Genomic DNA, 24,094 nt, shown 5'->3' on the forward strand with positions numbered 1-24,094 from the left:
GGTAAACCTGTCTGTACAGATAATGCAATAAATGGAGTTGTGAATTTCAAAAAAGGCTACATAAACTAATCTGAACAACTATGCGGCACAAACAGTACACAAATGAGATATGAAATTGTCTTTTTTTGGAAGTTCATTCCATCTAGGTGATAATTTACAGTAAATGTGTTATCATCACGTCATAATTTACTAGAAGCATATGTTCGCTGAAAAGTTGAATAGATACAACACCTTGTTATTCATCAAGCAGGTGTCACAACTCAGTGCCTCACTTATTAATACTATTCCTCACATTGAGTCAAATAATTAATTGGTTATATTAATTGGAACAAATAGATTTGATTCTTGTCCATTAAGTCAAGCTATCCTTCAAGATACCCTTTGCATTTCTTTACTTGTTTGAAATGTGCTCACATGCACATTGATAGGTGAAAATTCACCCTAGTTACCTCAGGACTCTGGAGCTGCATATAAGTATATTTATTAGACAAACAACAATTGCAATCGGGCTTACTCCCAGCACAAGGCTGAAAGTGAAGCCCTGATAAACACATTGCACAAGGGTTATATAGACAGAAGTTTAGCTTTCAGGAGGGATAACCACTTGGTGGATCTCTGACGTCCGAGGCTCCCTATATTGCAAGGTTTTGCACAAGGTCGGAAGAAGCTTATCACCTCTGGTCTAAACATGCTCTTGTACATATGCAGACTAAGTTCCTGCTTACATAAGTACATGATTCATATAAGGTCATTAATAATACAAGGCACTTGATTATTATATTTTTAAGTCATTAACAGTGTTTGGAAATTATCTCCATCACACATCTGTCTGTAGAGCTGTATCTGTGAGTTAATGTCATTGAACCACAGCATAACTATCGCCCAGTTTCTCAGTGAATCCCTAGTTTAAACCACCTGGAAAGTAAGTGACATTCAAAGTTAGTCAAAAGTAAGACCACCACTTATGGTCTGGACAGACAGGGGATGAAACATCTGACAGTATTATATTGACATTTGATACAGCTTACCATCCACAAAATGCATTAGTGCAAGACATACACAGACACCGAAATTAGTATTTAATGGTATACTTCTTTCACCTATTATAATAGTGCTTATTGTTTTTGTGTGTGGTGTAATGGATACATTATCGACCTCACCTCTGGAATCGTAAACATGAATGTTCCAGGGTCAAAACATTACATTTGCATTCATACAATGGTTTCATCTTTTGGTGCAATACATTAAATCATGATCCTTCATTACAATCTGATTATGGAGTGCACTTCAAGATGTCAGTGTAAGACCAAGGTTACATAGACACAGAAAGGCCTTCATTGACATGGGTTTAAAAATATGAAACCTTTCAAATGATCAGATAGAAAGAATGATCAGGTAAAGTTAATATAGAGCAAATTCTTATGCTCTTGTGTCATATGACATGACTGTGAAGGCCCCGTCACACCATAACGTTCTGGTCAACGTTCTCTGAACTTTCTAATCGTTCAATTTCGAGCGTTTTAGGGCGAGGTGGACACATCTGGCGTGTGACTAACGACCGAATAGCATAGGACTGATGCATGACTAGCGTGGGACTGACGCATGAGGAGCGTGTAACAGCGACCAAGTGACGTGTCACTGGTGCGTGATAAACGTGTGCTGACGTGTCACTGTCGCACGACGAACGATAAGTCAACCTTAGACGAGCGTGTTGAGCGTGTGATTAACGTGTGAATAATGACAGAATAGCGTGTTGCTGGTGTGTGGGTTTCATGGTCAAACGGGTATAAAATGCTGGAAAATCATAGTGGATTCAGTTGATCTGAACAGTGAACATCATGCCGCCAAGACGACGAAAAGGTGTGAGGGGGGCTTTTGCTACTAGCGCTGCTGCAAGTAAGAAGATGATAAATACTGCTGAAAGTAAGAAGAATACAAAGCCTCTTTCACTAGCAATGTCTTCGGACGAAGATTTACTGTTATTATTACTGTGATTTACGAAATAACGGGCGTTATTCCTGGGGTTTTATGTTATTAAAATAAATGATTTAAATTTGACACTGAATTTGTGTTTCTCAATGTTTATTATTAGAAAACATCAACACATCCATACACATTGTCCATGTCACAAGAGTCTTCATATCATATCCATCTGCCATGGAACAGCACCAGCTATAACAGTGCTCAGCTATGTTCAAGTTCAGTACATCTACTTCATGCTGGGCTCAAGCAAGCATATACACCCTCCACTCCGCTTTTCGCTAGATTATGCAATGACCTTGCATGACATGATAGCATGGAATATGTAGATTTATAGTGCACAGAATAACATTTGCAATGATGTAAGTTGCGTTTGTTGATGACATATTCATTGTAGAAGGGACATGATAAAATCAAAATGTTAGGTAGGTAAAAAAACTTTCGCCGATATCTCATTTTGGATGTGTACTCTGTCTGTTTCACTGAGACCTGAACAAGTGGCTTGTGAACCTTCCCCCCCCAGATAGGCTCCTTCCTGCTAAGACCCTTTGTGTCATGGTATCACCCCCTCCCCCCATAGGTGAACCCCTCACCCCACTGTCTCCCCCTTCCTCTCACCTAAAGGGTGTGGTCATCCCCTCTCCTATTGTATTCTACCTGACTGAAATGTATAAATGCCTACACATTCTGCTATCAGGTAGGTCTTGCTCTGAGCACCAAGCTGAGAGGGGGTCTCCACGCCGAAAATAAACTACAGAAACCTGACTTCAACTCTCCGGTCCCTTCTTCAAACTTAAGGGTGCTTATCGATTCCGTCAATCCAATATAGTACGATTATCACTACATATAATCATTTTACAAGATCTGACGATGTTCAACTAAATCAGTCCGCCCCACCGCCCCAGATACATCCCTGATCAAAATTATGCAAATACATTGTAGTGAAAATAACATGCTGGAACCATACCTAAATTAGACAAAAAATACGAAATGCTGCCCTTTTATTTTTTTTATAAATTATTGTTGTTATTATTATTGTGATTATTGTTATTTTTACTATGATCTGCTTGCTTTAATCTAGTTATACACAGTGTGTATTACATTTGTATTATTGTTAAAATTCAGAATTTTAAATAAGTCTTTTGTAAGTCATTTTGTAAGTCGCTTTGGATAAAAGGATCCCGTTAAATTAAATGCCCTGTATTGTTATAGACTTCTTCTTCTTGTTCTTGTTCTTTTTTAAGTATTTTATTGTCAGATGCACAGAACAACACAGAGTCAGACTGGGCACTGAAATTCTTAAGACAAGAGACCGCACAACAACCTACCATAGCATAACATAAAATAACATAGCATAACATATAAGTACTCTGAACATAAATTACACATATGATAAAAATATAATAAATCTACTAAATATACAAAATAAATATACAATACAATCTGCTAAACATATAATACACATATAGTAACCTTTACTAACCTAATATACCTATACTAACCTAAAGACAAATCAAGTGTGCCTGGTATCAGGTAGTGCAAACAGTAGATGAAACTCTAACATGTAAAGTGGCGAGACTGTATCACTGTCCATTTAAAAGCCTGATGGCCCTTGGAAAGAAACTGCTCTCCAATCTACGGGTGCGAGACCGAATACTTCGGTAGCGCCTGCCAGAAGGCAACGGGGAAAAAAGTCTAAAGGATGGATGGTAGCAGTCTTTAAGGATCTTGCCAGCTTTTCTGATGCATCGTGTGTGGAAGCTGTCCTGCAGTGCTGGGAGCTCCCTGCCGATGATGAACTCCGACCACACTGCGTAGGACTTTGCAATCCTTGGCTGTGCAGCTCCCGTACCACACTGTGATGCAACCAGTCAGGATGCTCTCTATAGTACATCTGTAAAAGTTAGTGAGGATGACTGATTCCATACCAAACTTCTTCAGTCTCCTCAGGAAGAAGAGGCGTTTCCGGGCCGCTTTCACCACCTTGTCCGTGTGAGCAGACCAGGTGAGATCACTGCTGATGTTCACCCCGAGGAACCTGAAGCAGCTGACCTTTTCCACTTCGGATCTGTTGATATGTAGGGGTGCATGCTCTTCCTCCTGCCGTCTCCTATAGTCCACAATCATCTCTTTAGTCTTGCTGATGTTGAGAGAGAGGTTATTATCCTGACACCATGTTGTCAGGGTATCAACCTCCTTTCTGTAGGCTGACTCGTCATTGTCAGTGATGAGGCCACAATGGTTGTGTCGTCAGCAAACTTCACGATGAGATTTGAACTGTGCATAGCCGCACAGTCATGCGTGAACAAGGAGAACAGGAGGGGGCTGAGCACACAGCCCTGGGGGGTGCCTGTGTTGGTGATCACTGTGGATGAGGTGCGTTCACCGATTCTCACCACCTGTGGCCTCCCCGTCAGGAAGTCGAAGATCCACCTGCATAGGCAGGTGCTTAGTCCCGGGTCTACGAGCTTGGAGACGAGTCTGGAGGGGATGATGGTGTTGAATGCGGAACTATAGTCAATGAACAGCATTCTCACATATGTATTCTGTTAGGTGAAAATGTACCCTAGTTACCTCAGGACTCCGGAGCTGCATATAAGTACATTTATTAGACAAACAACAACAACAATTGCAATCGGGCTCACACAAAGCACAAGGCTGAAAGTGAAGCCCTGATAAACACATCGCACAAGGTTTATATAGACAGAAGTTTAGTTTTCAGCAGGGATAACCACGTGGTGGATCTCTGACGTCCGAGGCTCCCTATATTGCAAGGATGGCAGTTTTGCACAAGGTCGAAAGAAGCTTATCACTTCTGGTCTAAACATGCTCTTGTACAAATGCAGACTAAGTGGCACATAATATTCTAAGTTACACACACGCAGAAACACAGAAAAGCCATGTTCCTGCTTACATAAGTACATGACTCATATAAGGTAATTAATAATACAAGGCACTTGATTATTATAGTCATTAACAGTGTTTGGAAATGATCTCCATCATATTCCCTTTGTCCAGGGGGGAGAGGGTGGTGTGCATAGTCAGGGCGATGGCATCGTCTGTAGACCTATTGGACCGGTATGCAAACTGCATAGGGTCCAGGGTGGGAGACAGCAAGGAGCAGATGAATGATTTAACTGGCCGCTCAAAGAGGTCAGTGCTACCGGGCGATAGTCATTCATGCAGATGTTCTTGGGCACAGGGACGATGGTGGTCCTTTTGAAGCAGGTGGGGAGTACAGACAGGCTGAGGGAGAGGTTGAAGATGTCGCTGAAGACCCCTGCTAGCTGGTCAGCGCAACCCCTGAGGGCCCTACCTGATATGCCATCTGGGCCAGGTGCCTTGCCTTGGCTTGTTGATCTTTTTGAAGCAGTGTCTCACCTCAGCTACAGTTAATGTAGGCACACCACTGGCTAGGCCTTCAGGTAACTCCACTGCATGGGGGTCACTGTCCCTCTCAAAGCTAGCGTAAAAGGCATTCAGCTCGTCTGGATGTAGGACAGAGGACTGGGTCTCACTGTAACTCCTCCCTTTATAGTCTATAGTCTTTTTATCAACTTCTGCGATTATTCAGCTCGGACCGCTTAACGTTGAAACTTCATTCAAACTTTGTCGCATAGGTCTTATAAAGGACACCTGTGCTATGTATTTTATTTTTATAAACTTTATACTTTTTAAGATATTAAAGAAAAACTAATACAAATTCTCCCATAGACTTATATTGGGCCTTTGTGACATCATAATAGGGTCATTAAACTGGCTTGCACCTGTGCTTCACTGACACCTGCGCCAAGGTTCCAAGGCTCCTCTTCTCTCTGTCCCTCTCAATTCAACTGTATAACTAGGAATATTAAGAGACACCTTCCATACTCTACTTATTTTTCTCTCCATCTTTCTCTCTATCCCTCTCAGTCTACTTTCTCTCACACTCCATCTCTCTGCTTCACTCCATTTTCTCTCCTTTCAATATTTCCCCTCTTCACTCTCTCTTTATCTCTCTATCTCACTCCTGTTCACTCTTCTTTCGTTCCTTCTTTCAATTACTCTGTCCATCAATTCCTACTCTTTTTTCAACTTTTTGTCAGCCTTCTTTTACTTAACAGTCCTCTATCCTCCCTTCCATTGTCTTTACTTCCTCCATGCCATGTCTATATCGTCCACTTTATCCATCGATCATTCTAACATTTCCTTCCTCTTTCCTATTTTCACTCATTCCCTCTCTGTAGAACCTCCATCCACTTGTTTTTTTCTATCCCTCTCCAACTCCTCTTTCTCACACTCCATCTCTCTGCTTCACTCCATTTTCTCTCCTTCTTTCAGTATTTTCCCTCTTCACTCTCTTTATCCTACTCGTGTTCACTCTTCTTTCCTTTCTTCTTCCTTTCTTAACTTTTGCATTTCATGCACTGGTATTTCCTTCAGGAAATGCATATTCTAGTTAATGTTTATTTTGAGCATTTTTACAGTAAGCCTAAAAGACCCTGAGTATACCTAAGTGCTACTATGAACTGTGGTGCCAGCCACATGATGGCGTACTCTCCTTATCCAACAACTAGACTGCAATGAACAATCCTCTGGTGGTGATGGACCTCTGGTGGTGTGTCTGTCTGCACTAATGACTGTTAAGAATTGTAGGATGCTTTTCAAATTACCTTATTATTAGTAACTAATATGAAAATGTGCGGGCTGTAGTGGCCCGGTAGTGCCTGCCTGAGGGGAGATGGGTAAAGAGATGGTTTGCGGGGTGAGTCTCATCCTGAAAAATGCCACATGCCCGGGGCGGAGGCAGCGTGTCCTAAAGATGTCGTCCAGGGGAGGCAGTGGAAATCCAATTATTCTCTCAGAAGACCTTATGACCCGACTGAGGGATTTCCTGTCCTTGTCTGTGCAGTTGACGTACCATGCAGTGATACAGTATGTGATGACACTTTCAATGAAACAGTGGTAAAATGACTTAAGCAGCTTGTGAGACAGGTTGTTTCTCTTCAGTGTTCGTAAGAAGTAGAGCCACTGCTGTGATTTCTTGACTGTGGCAATTGTGTTCATCTCCCATTTCAGGTCCTCTGAGAGCATAACCCCCAGGAACTTAAAGCAGGAGGTCCTCTCCACTTCCTCACCATTGATGATGAGGGGTTGAGGGTTCGCCTTTTGGTTGTTTGTCAGGTTGTTTTCTTTTTAATGATAAAATATAACAACAACAACAATATTATTATTACTACTACTACTAATAATAACAATAATAATAATAATAATAAGTGACAACTGGCAAAAGTCACTTGAAAATGGGTTCAGTTACTTAATGATATTTTTCAATGGTCATTTCTGTCTGCGCAGTTGCCAGCGTGGCAGAGGAGGGCCGTGGGGGAGGGGGCAGGATTGATCTAGTTACAGTTGCTAGGCTACCAGCTATGGTATGCAGACAAGCAATGAGGAGTTGCTGGCCATGTGTATACAATGCAATGGTTGTGCTCACACTTAAAGCTTGGGCTCAGAAAGCACATGAAGCCTCTTGTGGCGTGTTGAGGTAAAAGGAAGATTTGCTGGGCTTCTGTCAAAAGTATTTCCATTGAGTAGCCTAATGATGGGTAAAATATATATACATTTGTCTTTGGATTACAATACCCATCTGAAGTGTGACTGTTCAGGACGTCAATTGTAATGTAAATTAATGCAATGTCTACACTGAACTGGATCTAATGAAAATGTTGCATTTGTATATTTCAATGTCATGTCTCTTTTTTTGTCTCATTCTCCCATTCTGTCGTGTTTGTCTGTTTCTCTCGATGTGATTGCAGAGAAATAGGATCAAAACTAAACAATACAGACCTTTTTTATTTTAACCGAACTGCAAAGCCACACAGCCTAATTTGTGTAGCTTAGAAAAACAATAGCTAGTTGGTCTGTTGGTCCAATTATATTGGTCAGCTGTAGGGATGAATTGAGACAATGTGACCTAGTTGTGTCTACTTTTAAACTGAAGGCTACGCAAATTGTTATAATTTGCAGATCTATTGCAATCATGCATATATGCACCATAGCCATGGTGTGTTAACTCTGAGGCAAACGGTAGACCTATCATTTCTGCTATGTCGCCCACAATAATTTATAAAAGATGAACCACATAAGACTGGAAATGTGTGAAACACAGTAGGCTGGAACAAAACTATTAATCATAAGTACATGTAGACCTACTAAATGTTGTGAGTTGGTATTTGATCGAGAAAGGAAGAAAGAAAGAATCGCACCATAGGGAAACTATTTAAACTAAGTAAACGGAAAGCTACAGTGCTGCAATACGACAAAATGGAAGACACTAAATAAGGATGCAAAGGTACAATGATTGTAACGGTATCGCTTATCAGAATAGAAGCCCACTTTTTAAACGAGTTTGAGACTATTGTAAGTATGTGAAAATCTTCTTTTCATTTTTTCTTTTTTTACCCAGAATGCTCGCTTGCTGAGAGAGAGGAAGTGGAGCGCGCCGACGCTAAAACACAGGGGCAGTCCGCTAAACCTGGATAACAGCGCGAGCGCTTGAGGAGAGCAGACGGAAGAGGAGCTGCAGCGACACCAGTGCGACATGGAGGGAAGACGAACCCTGAGAAGGAACAAGATCCTCTCAAAACGAGCTAAATTTGCAAGAAAAATGGCGACACCGCGAACAGATCTACATCTGAGACAAGCAAGGGTAAGATTTTAAAGATACAATAACGTCCCTGAGCTGAGTCGAAGTATAGCTTAACGTTGACGTTCGTTCCAATATGGAGGCAAAGAGAGGGTTGAACCGCCTGTTGTAAAAATGGCCATGGTGGATTCCAAGCTTCCATGGAAAGACAAACAAGTTCCTCAAAATCGCAATTGTAGATGAAAATTCGATATAAAACGGCCCAATAAGTCGTAATTCCTACGGATGCTGTGTAAAAATCTTAGCACGAGTGGCTATTTCTTTTTAAAAGTCGTGTAATACCTAATGGTGGCTTACTACGCATTTAAAATGTGCTTTGTCCTTGAAAGGGCAAATGTCCTTGTTATGGCTCTGTCTTAAAAATCGTTTTAATCAAAAAGCTATTCAAAACAGTGTTTTCAAATAAGACTTGGATGAATATCATGGTTAGGGTCGACATTCTAAGGGTTTCTAAACACGTTTCAGCACAATCTTTTGCATCTATTTATTTTTAAAAGAGGTAAAAATTGAAATACAAAATTAAGGTAATGTCTCATTCGAATAATTGGCCCCTGTCTACCAACAATGTAGCAAAAACAATGATGAGACACAATACTTCATATTTAGTTTAGACTTAAATAGTTCTTTTTTGTGCTGTTATGCAAGTCCTGTTATTGAATAAAAAAAATAACAAGATACATTTTCAAAATGTATATCTCCTTTAAGGTTGTTGAAAGATTGTTATTGGTGTAGAATGTACAATGTTTTGAGGGACATTTCTAGAGTATTTGTCGAAGTTTATAAATAGGGTGTTGGCTTTTAACTCTTTGTGGTAAGGGTTGGAAAAAATATATAGAATTAAAAGAATATAACTTTTCCGCATAAGGTCTTGTACAGGGAGACATTTCAATTTTAAACCTAGTTTGTGAAGCTCATGCACTCTGTCAGGTATATCAAAATTAGTATTTATGTAAGAAATTACACATTTAGCCCTCTGACACAAAATATATAAAAAATTCAAGGTCATGTAAAGCCACTGGTATACAATAGCAGTTTTCTTAGTTCTTAAAGAAGCACTGCATTGCTTTCACTATGTTTTCATAAGCTATGACCAGTTTTATACATTGGTTCTGTGTTGATTTTTAAATCCTTACATTAAGCTACTGTCGAAGACGACATTTTGTGGGTTTTCAGTGTCCTCCATTTGATGTTCTCTGAACCTGAATCATAAAACATTTTATAATAAAAACAATGCATAATCTTCATGTTCGGTGTCATTTTTTTTCTGAGTCTTTACATTATTTGTTTATTTTGAAAAATTGTGAATTGTGAAATGCCACACATTTTATTATCTAAAGACGTTGGAATATGAAGTGTGCAACTAGAATGTAACATGACAGTGAACATATATATACTTGTATATAGGACAAGTTAAGTTTAATTTAAAAGGGCTTTTTCTTTATTAAGATGTCATAATAAACAATGAAAGGTGTATTACAGTTATTGTAATGAAGCTTGAAATTCTCTTTTCAGGGTCCATCATGAAGGAGTGAGTTAAAGGAGTGGAAACTGGATTAAAGACAAGAAATCAAGGTAATGCAAAAATAATTTCGCAATCCCGTAGGCCATTAACTAATTATTGGTAGCTGAATATGCTATGTATCCTTTCCATAACCAGTAGGGTGTGCTGTTCTCCAACTTTTTAAAATTGTATATGCAATTATGATTTCAGTCATTAATATTCATGTTTCCTTTAAAGGGTCGCTGCCTGGGCATACGCAGTATCCAGTGTTGGATCGTAGTAACCATCGTAAGTATTGTAGAGGTGGTCTTAAACACATTGACAAACAAAGAATGAAATAAGATGTGTATGCATTAATGATATGGTTTAACTTCATTAATTATAAGCATTTCTCAATCTAACTTTCCTTTAAATGTGTACGTAGAACTACTCTAAATTGTATTAGTTCTGTGTTCTGGAACTGGATAGGATAGAATTGCAATATTGGAAGTGACACCAAGAGGGTTGGATTGTTTTACCCTTTCCTTTGTGGTTGTGTATTGATTGATACTTTGGATGGGTACATTATTATACCACACTTTTATTAACTGTTATGTAAAAGCTTGTGTTTACACTTCAAAAACGAATTTCCATAAACTACAGCGACACTTTCTTATACCAAATCGATTATACATTATGATGGAATGTGTAGTACTATGCTAGCAGCGTTCAGTTACACAGACTAACACGTGTTTGTGATGTAAACACAACATCAAAATAAGATGTGAGCCGTCCCACTCTTGCAGAGAATATTATCAATGACCAATCCATCAAAAACGTAGCTAGCTATTCTTCACTAAATCGATTGTTACTTCAATAGTATCTGCTGTCCAGCGATTACGGAACGTGGAATTTAATACATATGGTCTACAAGCTAATTTGTAATTTAAAATCACTACACAAACGCTACACTATCTATCATGAACTGTATTCTATACTACACAAATGTACAAACCTCTTACTGAAACAGTGATCATTTGAAGTGGGTGTCCACTTACTGATTAGGATACTTAAGCTCCACCCACAGCAGTAAAGGATGTACCCGGATTTTAGATAGAAATGTTTCACAAAATTTGTTCCAAATCCAAAAAAGATTTAACCGAGGTTCTCCTCTCCCTGAGAAGAAAAATACAATAAGCGCTGAAGATGAATGTACTGTTGGATTTTGCTTCATAAATGACTGGTTCCACCCTCAGTAATAAAAAATAATATTAATAATTGCCCCTATTTTGTAGGGATGTAATATGTAGTGTGATGAACTCTGAATGGCAATATAGCTCGCAATTAAAGTCTATGGTGTTCCCAGTTGCCTAAATGTGTGCGTTAGACGTGTTAGTCAGTATGTAAAAAGCGTGGATGAATGACCAAGGGGACACATCTTACCATTAGGGCCCTGGCCCAACCCCAGCGGTGTCTCCAGCAGATGAAAAGCCCAAGCATAGAGCAGAAGCCTCCCAGCTCCCCGAGAGTTCAGGAATGCGTAAATCCAAGAAACAAACAAAACGTGTCAAACACAAAATAAACTGGGAAAAGGGGGAATCCAATCAAAGGGGTCCAAACCGCCATGATGACTGACTCTCAGGTTAAAGTAACAACTGGCAGTAACTTGAGTTACCACCACACTGATTGCGTTCTGCCATTGGTGCAGTGCCTTAGCATTTTATAACTAGCTAGAAGTAACTCTAGAAGCAGGCCAATACCCCCTGGTGGATAAGGTGTGTAATTGTACTGTGTTATTTACAGTGAGTTTTAGGCCACACACTGTAACAGTAGTCATATGAAGTCGTAATTCAAATTTTCCGCCTCCTAACTGAACCTACATATGAAAGAGTTGTCTGGTCCATCCAATAGGCCAAAACATGAATGATTGAAACGTATGGTTTATTTAATTATTATTATTTTAAAACAAATGATGGCGTACGGGACAATTCTGCGTCAATGAATATAATGATCATAGTGATTGATGAACAGAATGGGTGGGTTTGGAAGATGGTCTTGTTTGTAAGGCAGACACAACAGGTTTATCCTTGCCTATGCACATTTTCTCTGGCAATAGAATGTCATGGCAACAGTTTTTATGTATGAGTTGCATGTTTCTTTTGTATGCTTGAGTTGAACCAAACTGAAATGAAATTCATTGGCGTTCAGGAGTCAAGATTCCGTGAAGCTAAAGGGGGGAGATGGTGATGTCTTCAGGGCTGGAGGTTCAAAATGACATTAAGGCCATTGGCAATTACACTTTTGAAATGAATCTTCAGTGAGCAACCAGACAGAACTCTTACTTAGGCTGTGTTCACACTTAGTCCACTTTGCAAATCTGAACTCAAGTACGATTATTCCCCCCTCCACCTGCCCCTGCTACATTATTTGGTTGCAACCCGTGGTCCGTTTGTTATCTACAGGGAAGCAAAGTGCAGCTTTTATTTACCGATGTCACTAGGCAACAACGCAAACTACGGGAGAAAAAATGAAAAGCCACACCTTTTCTTCATCTTTTAGTGAATTTGGTCTTTTCCGACCAATGAATGCCATAAATGACGCAAGCTCAAGCATGATTTGCCACGTAGCTGTCCTCTAGTCACTATTTTTCATCCCGTCCCGACATCACCCGTCATAAATAGTGTTTACCTCCTGATTTTAGATTGGGAAGCTTTCACACCAAATACGAACCGCACTGGTGTTCAGGTGAACCGTACTCCAGACCCCCATTTTCTGGAGGACTCTGATATGGTTCCTTGGAGCGCACCCGAGTTCCGAAAACAGCCTTCACGTCAATGAAACAAACTGAACTAACGGCTCAAGCCTGTGGTGGGCCCCTAAGAATGGCCCGTTGTTTCATCTTGCGAACATCAGTAACAGACTAGTTGCAGCATAAGTTAGGTGGGCGGAGCCAAACTATCAATAGATAAATTATCTATTTAAGGACCGGCATTTTTTTCAATGTAGTTGCAAGGATTTGAGTTTCAAATTGGTTAAATTGTTTTGCCAAATTAACTGAATCATTCTCAATTTAGGCTTATTTAGGTCAAACTACTTTGCTCAGGGATAATTCTGGTGAAACTTCACATTACCAGGCCCCAGACTACGTAACTGTTTTTTGGATTTTGTTAACTTTTTGTCACTTGAATAACTCGAACAGAATCTCATATTTAGGGGTTATCTTATTAAAGGTTTAATTAATCATTCGCACATTACGTTGTTCTGCCTGGGATTCAGTTGTGAGATTGTAAATAATGTTCGATCATGACAAAAGGCATATTGATTTCCGCGGTTCATCTTGCTCGGAGATCAAAATAAAAGACCAGGGATGGTAAACAAATTTATATTCAAAATAAATTGTTTAAAATCAAATCAGTGTAATGTATTTTCGTATATATTTTTTTATCTTTAAGTAAGTGCTCTGTGGTTTACTTTAGCCCCTTACACGTAATGGCAATAACAATAATAAAAGACAAAGGTAAAGGTGTGGTATTTAGTAAATGCTTTTATCCAAAGTGACTTGCATGGGCATCCCGCAAGGGCCAGGAAACAAATACAGGTCAGCGCTTACAAGGCAGCAACGCTAACCACTGTACCACCAAAAGGCTCTGGTATTGTTATTGATCGATATACATTTTCAGAATTTGATCGGAACTGAAGAAAAGTGAATCGGTTCATCTTTAGTATGCATCCAAAAGGTGTTTCTCCTCAGTCTAAAAATTGGATTGATTTCAGCTGTAAATGCTGCAAGGTTTACAGAAAGATAAGTTAATTAGGGGAATGATCACAGTGATGAACTTAAATGACTTGTTGAAACGTGGACATACACATTTCTAATGTTTCATCCTCTTTACAGAGCCAAAAGGTGGACTGAGCGGCCGTAGCTGAAAACCAGAAAAACCCTGAAGACTACTCTGTAAGTCTTTTCTCTTCTTAATAAACTGACATGTTACTTCAAATGTCTGTCATTTTTATACCGTTCCCTTAAGTGCCCTTAGTTTCATATCGTTCATTGGTTTCAAAATGCAAAGGTCTTCTTTCGACATTACATTAACTGCCATGAGATTTGTTTTATGACCGCCCCTTCCCACCCTGACCAGTAAATTGTACATGCAATTAAATAGACTTTGAATACAAAGCATCTGCATATTTGTCATGGTATGGTATGAATAGCTAGCACTTAGTTTGAATACATTTTACCACAGGAATGAAATTGATGATTAGAATTCTGGTCTAACTTTTGAATTATATTCTTGTCTGCACCCTCAATAGACACCACACACAAATACAAACACAGTACATATACTTTATTTTAAATATTCTCCTTGGATAAAGGGCCGTTATGTAGGGAAGATATGACAATCTACCCAAACCAGACAACCAAACACTTAGGGATTTCTAAGACTATGTAGTATTTTCTCTCTCATTACAGTTGGGCACTTCCGATTGCTCAACCCTTTCTTGTTTTGATCATTGACCGTTAATGTGAAACAAGTTGTCTTTTAATCAAGTCATCCCTTTTTACTTGCCACTGAGGATGTTGAAAAAGCTTTTTTGAATGTGGCCAGTTGGCATTTATTAATGCATAATCAAAGAAAACTGTCTTTAGTTTGACTTTGGATTTATTTAATGCATAACTATGTATTGACAACTTAATTAAACTGGCCAATTTTTGAGGGGGATAATGACCTTGTAATTAACGTTACCTGATGCCGGCATATTACTTACATCATGTATGTGGCATTAACAAGCATCTAGTAGTTATCAATTAGGATAGGTGTTTGAGGGGTGACAGACCTTTTTTTTTAATTTAATTTTATTATTTTTTTTTATTTTATTCTTCCCAGTTACATCTATGGGAATATTTTTCACTGACCTGCAAGCATATCTCATGCCTTTTTAATATAATATATCCCTCAGAATTTCATGCGCATGCATTTTGGAAAATCATCGTTTTAGCAATGACAGACATTTCTTGTAACATTTGTTGTCACTTATGTTTGCTGATTGTTTGGTTGAGATAATGGTCTGTTGCATGTCCACGTTGTCCTTTGTGAAGACTTGCCTAGTGGGGCTTGCTGACTCAGTATCCCAACCTAGTAGCCTCATGAGCTCATGTGAGTCTTCCACTACATGATCAGAGTACACACATTGTGAGAACTTGCTGAAATATTGGTCTAAAATTCCAAAAGCTGCCTCAAATGGCATTGGTTTCCAACAAACTCTGCCGACAACTTGTGCTTTTTTCTGTTGGAATTGGTGGCAAAAATTTGGATGGTAATAAACTTGTTGAATGTTCCCACCCACATTTAGATGAAATTACCTCATACTTGTCCCCAGGTACGTTGTGCAGTATACATCTGGCCCTGCATAACGACCCAGCTGCTAATAAGGCACTTAAAATGTACTTACTCTACATGGGTGTTTATATACAGATGAAAATTTACATTCAGATTGGCCTATTTTCAAATCTTAGACTGAATTGAAGGAATGAGAAATTTTGAAGCTGCGTTTGGAGATGTTTTCACACAGCATTTGTAACTGCAGAAGAATTGCTGTAAAATATTGTGACTAGGACACTTTATTAGATCTACTGGTTGTGTTTGCGGAAGTAGCTAGCTATTTGCTATGTCAGTTACTACAGACAGTTGCTACTGTTAGTTGCGACTATGGTCAATTTTTTCACTATTCACTATCCGATTTGGTGGCTGCTTTGAAAGTGACAGATTCGATACCCTGTGTTTCTAATGATCAGCAGTCGTTGTGTAATGGTGGTGTGTATTATACCGCATCGTGGTTAGCTTATTCAATATTTGTGACCAAGTAGTTGTTTTTCATGGCTCCAGTTTTTCCACCCTAAGTTTGTACTAGGCTAAGACTTAATTAGCCTTTTGGCGAAAACATCTTGTTAAGCTGTTGCAGACAAGATAGCATGACCTGTTTTATATTTGCTTTCAAATGCAATTTGGGGTTTACATCTCTTTCCTTTTCTTTTTAATTCCATTAAGACCCCATGCAACCGGAGATTCACGAGGAGACATCTGCTTTGTCAAGAAGGCGGCAATTTTTAAATTTTTTGGTGCGGATTGGACTGGAATGTCCGATATTTTGCTTTTGCTTCCAATTGTTGATGTGGGTGCATCAGTTATGTGATTTTTAAATGGATTTGAACTGTCTTCATGCTGTGAAATTGAGCATTAAATTGAATTGTTTTTTTTTGTTTTTTTTTCAAGGAAAGTAAATGCTTTGTCTCATTTCAGATTTGAATGTGGTTTTGATGATAAATAAAATTATTGTATTTTTAAAAGAAACATGACTTTGTCCTTGGTTAGTGAAATTGAACAAAACTTAATTCTCAAGTTGGGTAAGCTGGTCTTTGGATCAGTGTAAAGGTCAACAGCTCGGTTCTTTCCTGTATAGTCAATATAGCTACGATTTTCTCTACATCCACAAGACTTACTAATGTAGGACCTTCATGGATACTGGACCTTTATGACCTTTATATTATGCAAAGTTATTATGATCTTTATCTAGCCGTAAAGGGTTTCTGGACCAATCAATTTCAATTTCCGTACATTTAGCAATTGTTTTACAAGATAAAGCTTGCAAACTTCGTTTACAAAAAATAGCTGGTTAGGCAATAGCTATCTCTTCATTACATTTTGCTGTATGAACAATGCCTTTAAGACGACATTGTCATTTTTCACGTATTCGACATTCTGTAGCAACGAATATCTGTTTAAATTCAATTTATTTTAGTCTTTAGTTGTGGGTTACAGCATAAAATGACATCAATTATTCAAAACGCATAACCACAGCACAAATGCTTACACCATTTGTGCTTAAAGCTCAGTTATTTATTACGTGCATGTAATTCTCACACCATTACTTTAACATGAGTCAAGTCTGATGTAATTTTACTTTATGAAATGGTGTCCAAGGCACCCCTAACACCATAAAATGGCTCCTGTTGTCTCATTTCCTGTCTGAACAGGAAGTGATGGCTTAGAAAATAAAATATTCTTTGCAGTTTTTCTGCTATCTGATTTAGGAAATTATTTGAACAAAGTCTATTCAACAGCCTAAATGTTTACATAATTGCTTATGAAAAACAATCTTTTAATTACATATTTTTGTTCAAAATAAAAAGGGGTGGGTCTTTAGTCTATCACCTGAGTGCTGGGTAAATGGAAAGAACGTCAATCAAAGGCTAAGCTTTCAGAGCTGGGAAGGAGCTCTAGATGGCGGATGAGCCTTGGGAAGTGAAACACGTCGAGAGTCTCTAGGCTTTTGGCTGGCTCTCCTTTAACTTTAATTGACTCTACTTGTCGCGATTTTGACCTTTAATATAACATACAAACGCGAATTGTATGAAGATATTCGTATTTTCCGTGTAAAATCCGTGTATATCGTCGAGAGGATCAGCGCTGTAGTGTGAATGCGCGAGTCGTTGTTTTCCCTGCCTTGCTCTGGCAGCCATGGCGCTCCTCCATTTTTAGTGCGCTTCGCTAGTTACCTCAGACTCTCAACCCCGCTTTACTGGAGCCTTGTCCGGACAGTATTAATATAATTCGTCTAAGAAATAGTGTAGAATGTTTTAAACGGCGACTTTTTGCATTTTGGACACAAAGAATAAAACGTCGATTTCTGCTGGCACGAATGTAACTTATTACAGTGCAACGTTTCCCCTCGGTGTCTTTGAATGGAAATAGGTATGTTAACTTTGTATCTGTTTTATTTTTAACAGAGTTTCACTTTTTAAACCAGCCTTTAACAGCCCTTTGTGTGGTGACGCAGTTCGAATATATGTATGTGGCCCAGTACATGGATCGCTTTGAAATGGAATCAACACATGGCTATTATGTATCGATTAGTATTGAACAGGTGTCATACATTTATCGATACACGATGCTCTATTTTTGATTGTTGTATTTCATTTTTTAATGTCCGGTTGTATACAGTCATACTCCTCTGTCGCAACTGCGAGGCTTTTGCTGTCCTTTTAGCAAAAGCAGGCTGATGGGGCATGTGTGATAGTTCACCCTTCTTTCAACTTTTGACAGTAAATACCTGGACATAACATCATAACAAAACTTTCCAAGTCACAACGATGATGAAGAATAAGTCTAAAAAGCAGGAGGATGAAGGCTCAACTCAAAGCAATTTATCCAGGTACGAACTCATGTATTTTACCCATTTTTTGGCATCTGTTGTGATTGTATACCCTGACAAGCATGGTTGATCACTTGCCCATGTATTTTAATTACAATTTCGAAGATTTATATTTGGTACGGATCATTGACCTTGACGTTGCAAAATAGCCACACCCTAATTTTGCCAGCATTTGAAAAACTTAAGACTTGACCGTTGAGGCCCATGTAAGACATCAGAACTCAAATGCATAGCAATCCGATGTGTTCGATTTAGTTTTGGATATTGTAGTGGCATGGTTCAGTAATGTTTTTTTGTAACTTCGTGACAGTGTAAAATGACCTTGTCTGATTAGTCTGCTGCATTGCACCATTTTACATGCAACGTTAATGCCCTTTTTTGAACATTTCATACTTTTTTATCAACACGTTTTCTAGATATAAATAATTGTTATCGTTACAATCCATCATTGGACGTGTTAGCCACAGAAATGCCACGTAGTAAGCAATGCTTTGTGAGAAGGCTGGACATAATCTTTATAGCTACATTTTGGTTAACAAAATAATCATAATTTATGTATACTATGTTATTTGACTCATTATTGGCATCAATCTATTCATATGTATTATGTGGTTAACCCTCAAAGTCCTGTCAGTGTTTAAATTCTACAATTTAAATTGTAATGTTGGAAGTGTATGTGACTAACTTAGTTTGGGCCGAAATGCATGGCAAAAACAAAAAGGTTTTGATTATTTGTAAACATTGTTTTGTTTTACTTTATGATGTTTCTAACAAAACCATTGACCCCATCCCTCACATTAGACATGACTGGTATTACTGTGTATTAATGTGCTAATCTCAAAGTTACCCTGCTGTTTCTGAGTTATATTCTGATCATATTTCACATGCCCTTAGTTGACATCATTAAAGGTCCCAGTGGGGCCCTAAATGGAAAATGATTTTCTTATTTGACATTATACATTACACATGACTTACTTATTTTACATTATACATTCTAAATTACTTTTAGTGCTCTGGTTAAAACCTTCACCTGAAACTAATATTATGTGAAAACGTAAGCTTAAACACCAAAGCCATCTTTGGCTATTTGCATTCACAAACATGAAAAAGTTCTGAATTGGGTGTTTTATGTTGCCTTAATGCTTTCTTCTGTTAACACTGATTTTACATTCCACAGGTTGACATCTAAATATTGACAAGGCACACATACTGATGCACTGATTAAGCTAAATAATTAAAAACAAAATCAATGTGTGCAAACTGTTTAGTGTTTTAAAAAGTGCATATTGAAAGAATATCAGATATCTTGGTGCAATTCATCAATGATGTTGAATTTTAAATATTAATATGATGACATGTAGAGCAGACTTATTAGTGTGAAAATAATTATCCCTGTGTTCTTACCCCGCTTCTACATGAGTTGCCTGAATGGACATTTATAAACAATATGCCTCTTATTAGGAACAGCAGTTATATGGTCACAATGTGTTTATTCTCATTCCAGCTTAGTGTTAGTATTATTTATTTATTTATTTATTTTTATTTAACAGTGCATAGGGCTGTTTTTCTCTGCAGGTAAAAGTTGGCCTTATTTGACAGTAGAATAGGCCAAAGCTATCAGTATCTGTGATCAGGGGTCACTTGGGTTATAACCCTAATAAGCATTATCAACAATCCTGTGTGACACAGGAACTTTGTTCTGGAAACTAGAACATGGTAAGTTGTACACATAACCACTCTGTGGTAACCACAGTTACCTCCCAGGATGATTTGCATTGTGTCTTGTTCTTCTCAATAAACAGTCAAACGTGGTCATTGTTCTGAACCTAGGACTTTTATTTTGTAATGTTGATAAATTCTCATCGGCAGGTAAATGCAATGCCACGCCACATACAGTTGGGCTGAAGACATGCAGTGGTCTACTCAGTGTCCAGTTAAACCTCTTGTTCATCTTAATGGTGTGTTGAAGCATTAACATGTAGTATCAACATACCCATCACCCTTTTTTAATCGGGATGAACTGAGAACTGTTCTTCAGCCTCTGAAATGATAACATTCTGTCACTGCCGCTGATTGAGATGGTTTAGTCCTTCATTATGGGCTACACCACTTAGCAATTAGACTGACCTGTGGCCAACTTACCAAACATCATATACGAGGTCTAATGCAGGCCCCTACAGGACTTCAATCTGAAGTTGGGATTAATTACAGCTGTCCATTGCCAGTCTACATGTCAACTGACTCTGGAAATGCTTTATTCAGTATTTCCATTTCAAAGCTGGACAACATACCGTCACATGTTTAAGTGACTGAGCTGGCACTCCAGTGTTTGTTTGAGAGGCTTTGTGTTACACAGAGCTGTTGGATATGATGTGTAATGTGTGACATCTTTACCAATGGGTGATGGATGTCAAAAGCAGGATTGCTGGATAACTTCGGATATGCCTGAAATCGACAAGCCTGTATGGCAGCCAGATCAGGATTGTAATGAAAGTGTTGAACTTGGTTCCCAAGTAATGAAAGTCAATTAGAGACCTTTTTCTTCTATTTAGGGTTCTGTATCCCACAAATGTTATGAATCTGAACACACGGCAGCAGCCTGAGAACTGAGGACTACATGCCTAGTAATGGTGTACTGGATCACTCAATGCACTCTGCTTGAGATGCATTGGTATTTGAACTTAAATGCACAAGCAGGATTTCCTGCATTACTTTTGAGCTTGCATGTCAGTTTGTCAATTTTTAGTGTACATTGCGTTTAAGTTTACCCCCATTGTAAGGGGCATTTGATGATTCCACTCATAATCTTGAATTTGTCAGTGATGAATCACACGCTCGTCACTGTTGTTTTGGGTCTTGAGTAGACTTGCACATCCTGTAAACCTGATGCAGCCCAATTAAGAACACCTTTGTTTTGAATGCTTAACAAAGGGTTAATATTTCTGATTATTATTCACTTAATACTGGTGTGCTCTTATTAATAAGGCCTTATTCACAGAGACCATCAATCTACAAGCTATAGTTTCTACTCTACTGGTGATTTGGAGGTTGTGGCAGCCATTTTCTAAGCACATTTATCTGAAATTGGATCAGATATGTTTAAGGCATGTAGGACATGTACACATGTTAACTCTGGACCAGTTGTACACTTTCAGACAGCCATCAGCTTTCTACCAGATTTCCCCACATATCCTCATGGTTTAGTACTTTCCCTCAGATGTGTGATTTGCTTCATTAAATGGCTGAAAGTCCACCTCAGAGTCACAAAATGGCTCTTGCTTTGTGCTGCATAGCCTGTGTGACTTGGTGCAATACAAAAAGAGCCCCTGGAACTACAGGAAGGGAAAGCCGGAAGTGTTTCGGAGGTCAGAAATGGTGGCGAATTTTGATTGGTCTTTTTCTGCATAGCAACCCAGTGGCCTATAAGAATTCAGCAGAGGGTTGAGTTCCGCCCCTGTCTGTAGCCAGCAAGACGGAAGGGGGGGAAGCAGCCCTCCCTGCTTGCTTTGTCAGCAGCAGTCAGACACCCAGGCACAGGAGACGATTCTGTTTTGCTTTGTGGTTCGCACAAAGATCAGAGTGTTTTTACACTGTGGTTGTTAACATATTGAGGATTAACCTTAAAATATAAAACGGATTAAAAAATGATTTTAGCCTTTTTTCCATGACCCACAAGTCCTGTCACTTCTGTTTGATTAAAATGTCAATTTGAGTTAAGCTCGACACCTCTGGAAATGGGAATGTTAAAATGTATATTTATAACAGTAGAGGGTGCATTCTTCTCACCGTGTAAGGTAACCTACGAGGGATCTATTTTAAGACACACGGGCCAGGAAGGAAGGAAGGAAATGGGAGTTCTTTCAGCCCGTGGCTCTGTTAAGGTGCTGTGCCGTCCCTCGACCAGCTGAGATGAGTGCCAGACTAAATATGGCACAGACTCATTTAGTCGTTCCTTTGTTCTCCTATTATCAATAGAATTGCCCAGTAAATCACCGGTCATCCACATAGCGTAAAGACTGGTAACACTGAATGAGGTTTTGCTCAAAAAAATAATTAAGCCTCTAATCAAGCATGAATTTAATAGGTTCATTACAGGGCAAGGTCAGTGTGTGCAGATGAAGAAAAACAATGTGAAATGATCATGAGAACAGAAAACAATACTTTTCCAATTCCAGGGCACAAATATACTGTTCAAATGCTTCTGTAGTTTATACCTATAATTATATGTGTAATGCTGTCATACTAACAGGAAAAAATTATTTTTATGTTTACCATTTACATATTACATTTTTGCTTGTGACCATTCAGGCAAGTGTGACCCTAAAACAAAAAACAAAAGCTTTGCACCTGAAGTCTCATGCAACAAATATTTGCACAAAAATGTCTGTATTAGAAATACAAATTTCATAGTCACATTCACACGAGTGGTTACTGTGGCCAAAAGATCAGTTACACAACTGTGTCATGGTTGAGTGTTCTGGTGTCGGGTGACGTACATTCTCGAGACGTATGTTCTCTTATATTCCTGTGGTGTGTGCGCGTTCCCAGCAGGGGCTCATGGCAGGGGTGTATATTTAAAGCGGAGTCAAAGAGGATTGAGTGTCCTTGACCAACAGTTGTACTCTTAGACCTAACCATGGATGATTATTATGCAACAAGGCTTCTGTCACGGGCCAATAGAGTCTTCTGACCATCCCCTGAGTTTTGAAGGGTTTTAGTGTGTCAGTTACCATACTGCTCTCACGGTTCTGTTTATATAATTGGAGATTTTTAGGAGGGCATTTATTTAATCTGTGCATGTTTGGACAAGAATGAAACCAGCTGACATGTTTTACTTAAATGAACAACACTCCCTGGCAATTAAGGAAAAACACAAGTGAAACTCCTCTCAGTGCACCAGCTGTGGAAAATGTGAAGTAAGCATTCCCCTCCCCCCATCCTCCTCTTTTGATGTTGTAGTAACTCAGCCTCTGAGGAATCCAACCACTCGGCCTCGGAGTCAGGCAGCCAGTCGGAGAGCGAGCAGGGCAGTGAGCATGGAAGCCAGCATGGAAGCCAGCATGGCAGCGACCGGCCCCGCTCGCGACGCTCCGAGTCCAACAGCACCTCCGACTCGGAGAGCCACTCGGCCTCCGGGAGCGAGTCCACCGGGTCCAAGTCACAGCATCCCTCAGGGGATGCCAAAAACAAGCCTGTACGGAAGAAAGACAAGCTGGCCGATGTGAAGAAGGTATAAAATAGAGACCGTGTGAGAGAGAGAGCGCCCCCTTCCCATCATTGATTTTTGGTTATGAAAGCATGCGTCACCCATCACAGTCGTTGACCTATTTTGAACTGGATTCCATGTAGTGGCAAGGGAATATTGGCATTTTTGACAGTCCTGTTGTTGGGTCAGTCTCACAAGTTGAAAGACAAGCAGGGTGTTCTGTAAAACTGTTGTTTTGCTCAACATTTATTGGGTCCAAATTCATCTTTTATGTTTTCATCCATGTATAATTCTAAGATCTACTTGTATCAAGGATAGCCATTCATTTCTCCTAGACTGAAAAATAGGGTAAGTGGTGGTGAGTGTGGTAAAATCACTCTAATCTAATTTCCGCACCACAGGCTTGAAAAGGCCACTTGTACGTCACCCTCCTCTTCCCTCCTAAAAGGGGGTGGTTGTATAAGACCTTTACCGAATATGTATCAGGGAGGGGGGCCAGTTTAAACCATTAGTATGGCCTTAAATTGTTCAC

At 39.1% G+C, this 24,094-nt stretch overlaps 1 protein-coding gene across 4 annotated transcripts in view; it reads left to right on the top strand.

The window, feature by feature from the left end:
- Nucleotides 1-8,419: 8,419 nt before the first annotated feature.
- chd2 (chromodomain helicase DNA binding protein 2) overlaps nt 8,420-24,094 on the top strand; it is a 45,017-nt gene continuing 29,342 nt past the window's right edge. For 2 of the 4 annotated variants that reach the window (XM_042705048.1, XM_042705051.1), the window contains exons 1-7: nt 8,420-8,668; nt 10,178-10,237; nt 10,404-10,454; nt 14,041-14,100; nt 16,193-17,896; nt 18,248-18,356; nt 23,316-23,586. In XM_042705048.1, the coding sequence (XP_042560982.1) occupies nt 18,295-18,356; nt 23,316-23,586 (333 nt within the window). In that variant the 5' untranslated portion in view covers nt 8,420-8,668; nt 10,178-10,237; nt 10,404-10,454; ... (1 more) ...; nt 16,193-17,896; nt 18,248-18,294. The other 2 variants (XM_042705049.1, XM_042705050.1) reach the window with 2 other exon arrangements.

This window comes from Clupea harengus, unplaced genomic scaffold (genome assembly GCF_900700415.2).
Source record: "Clupea harengus unplaced genomic scaffold, Ch_v2.0.2, whole genome shotgun sequence".
Classification (NCBI taxonomy): domain Eukaryota; kingdom Metazoa; phylum Chordata; class Actinopteri; order Clupeiformes; family Clupeidae; genus Clupea; species Clupea harengus.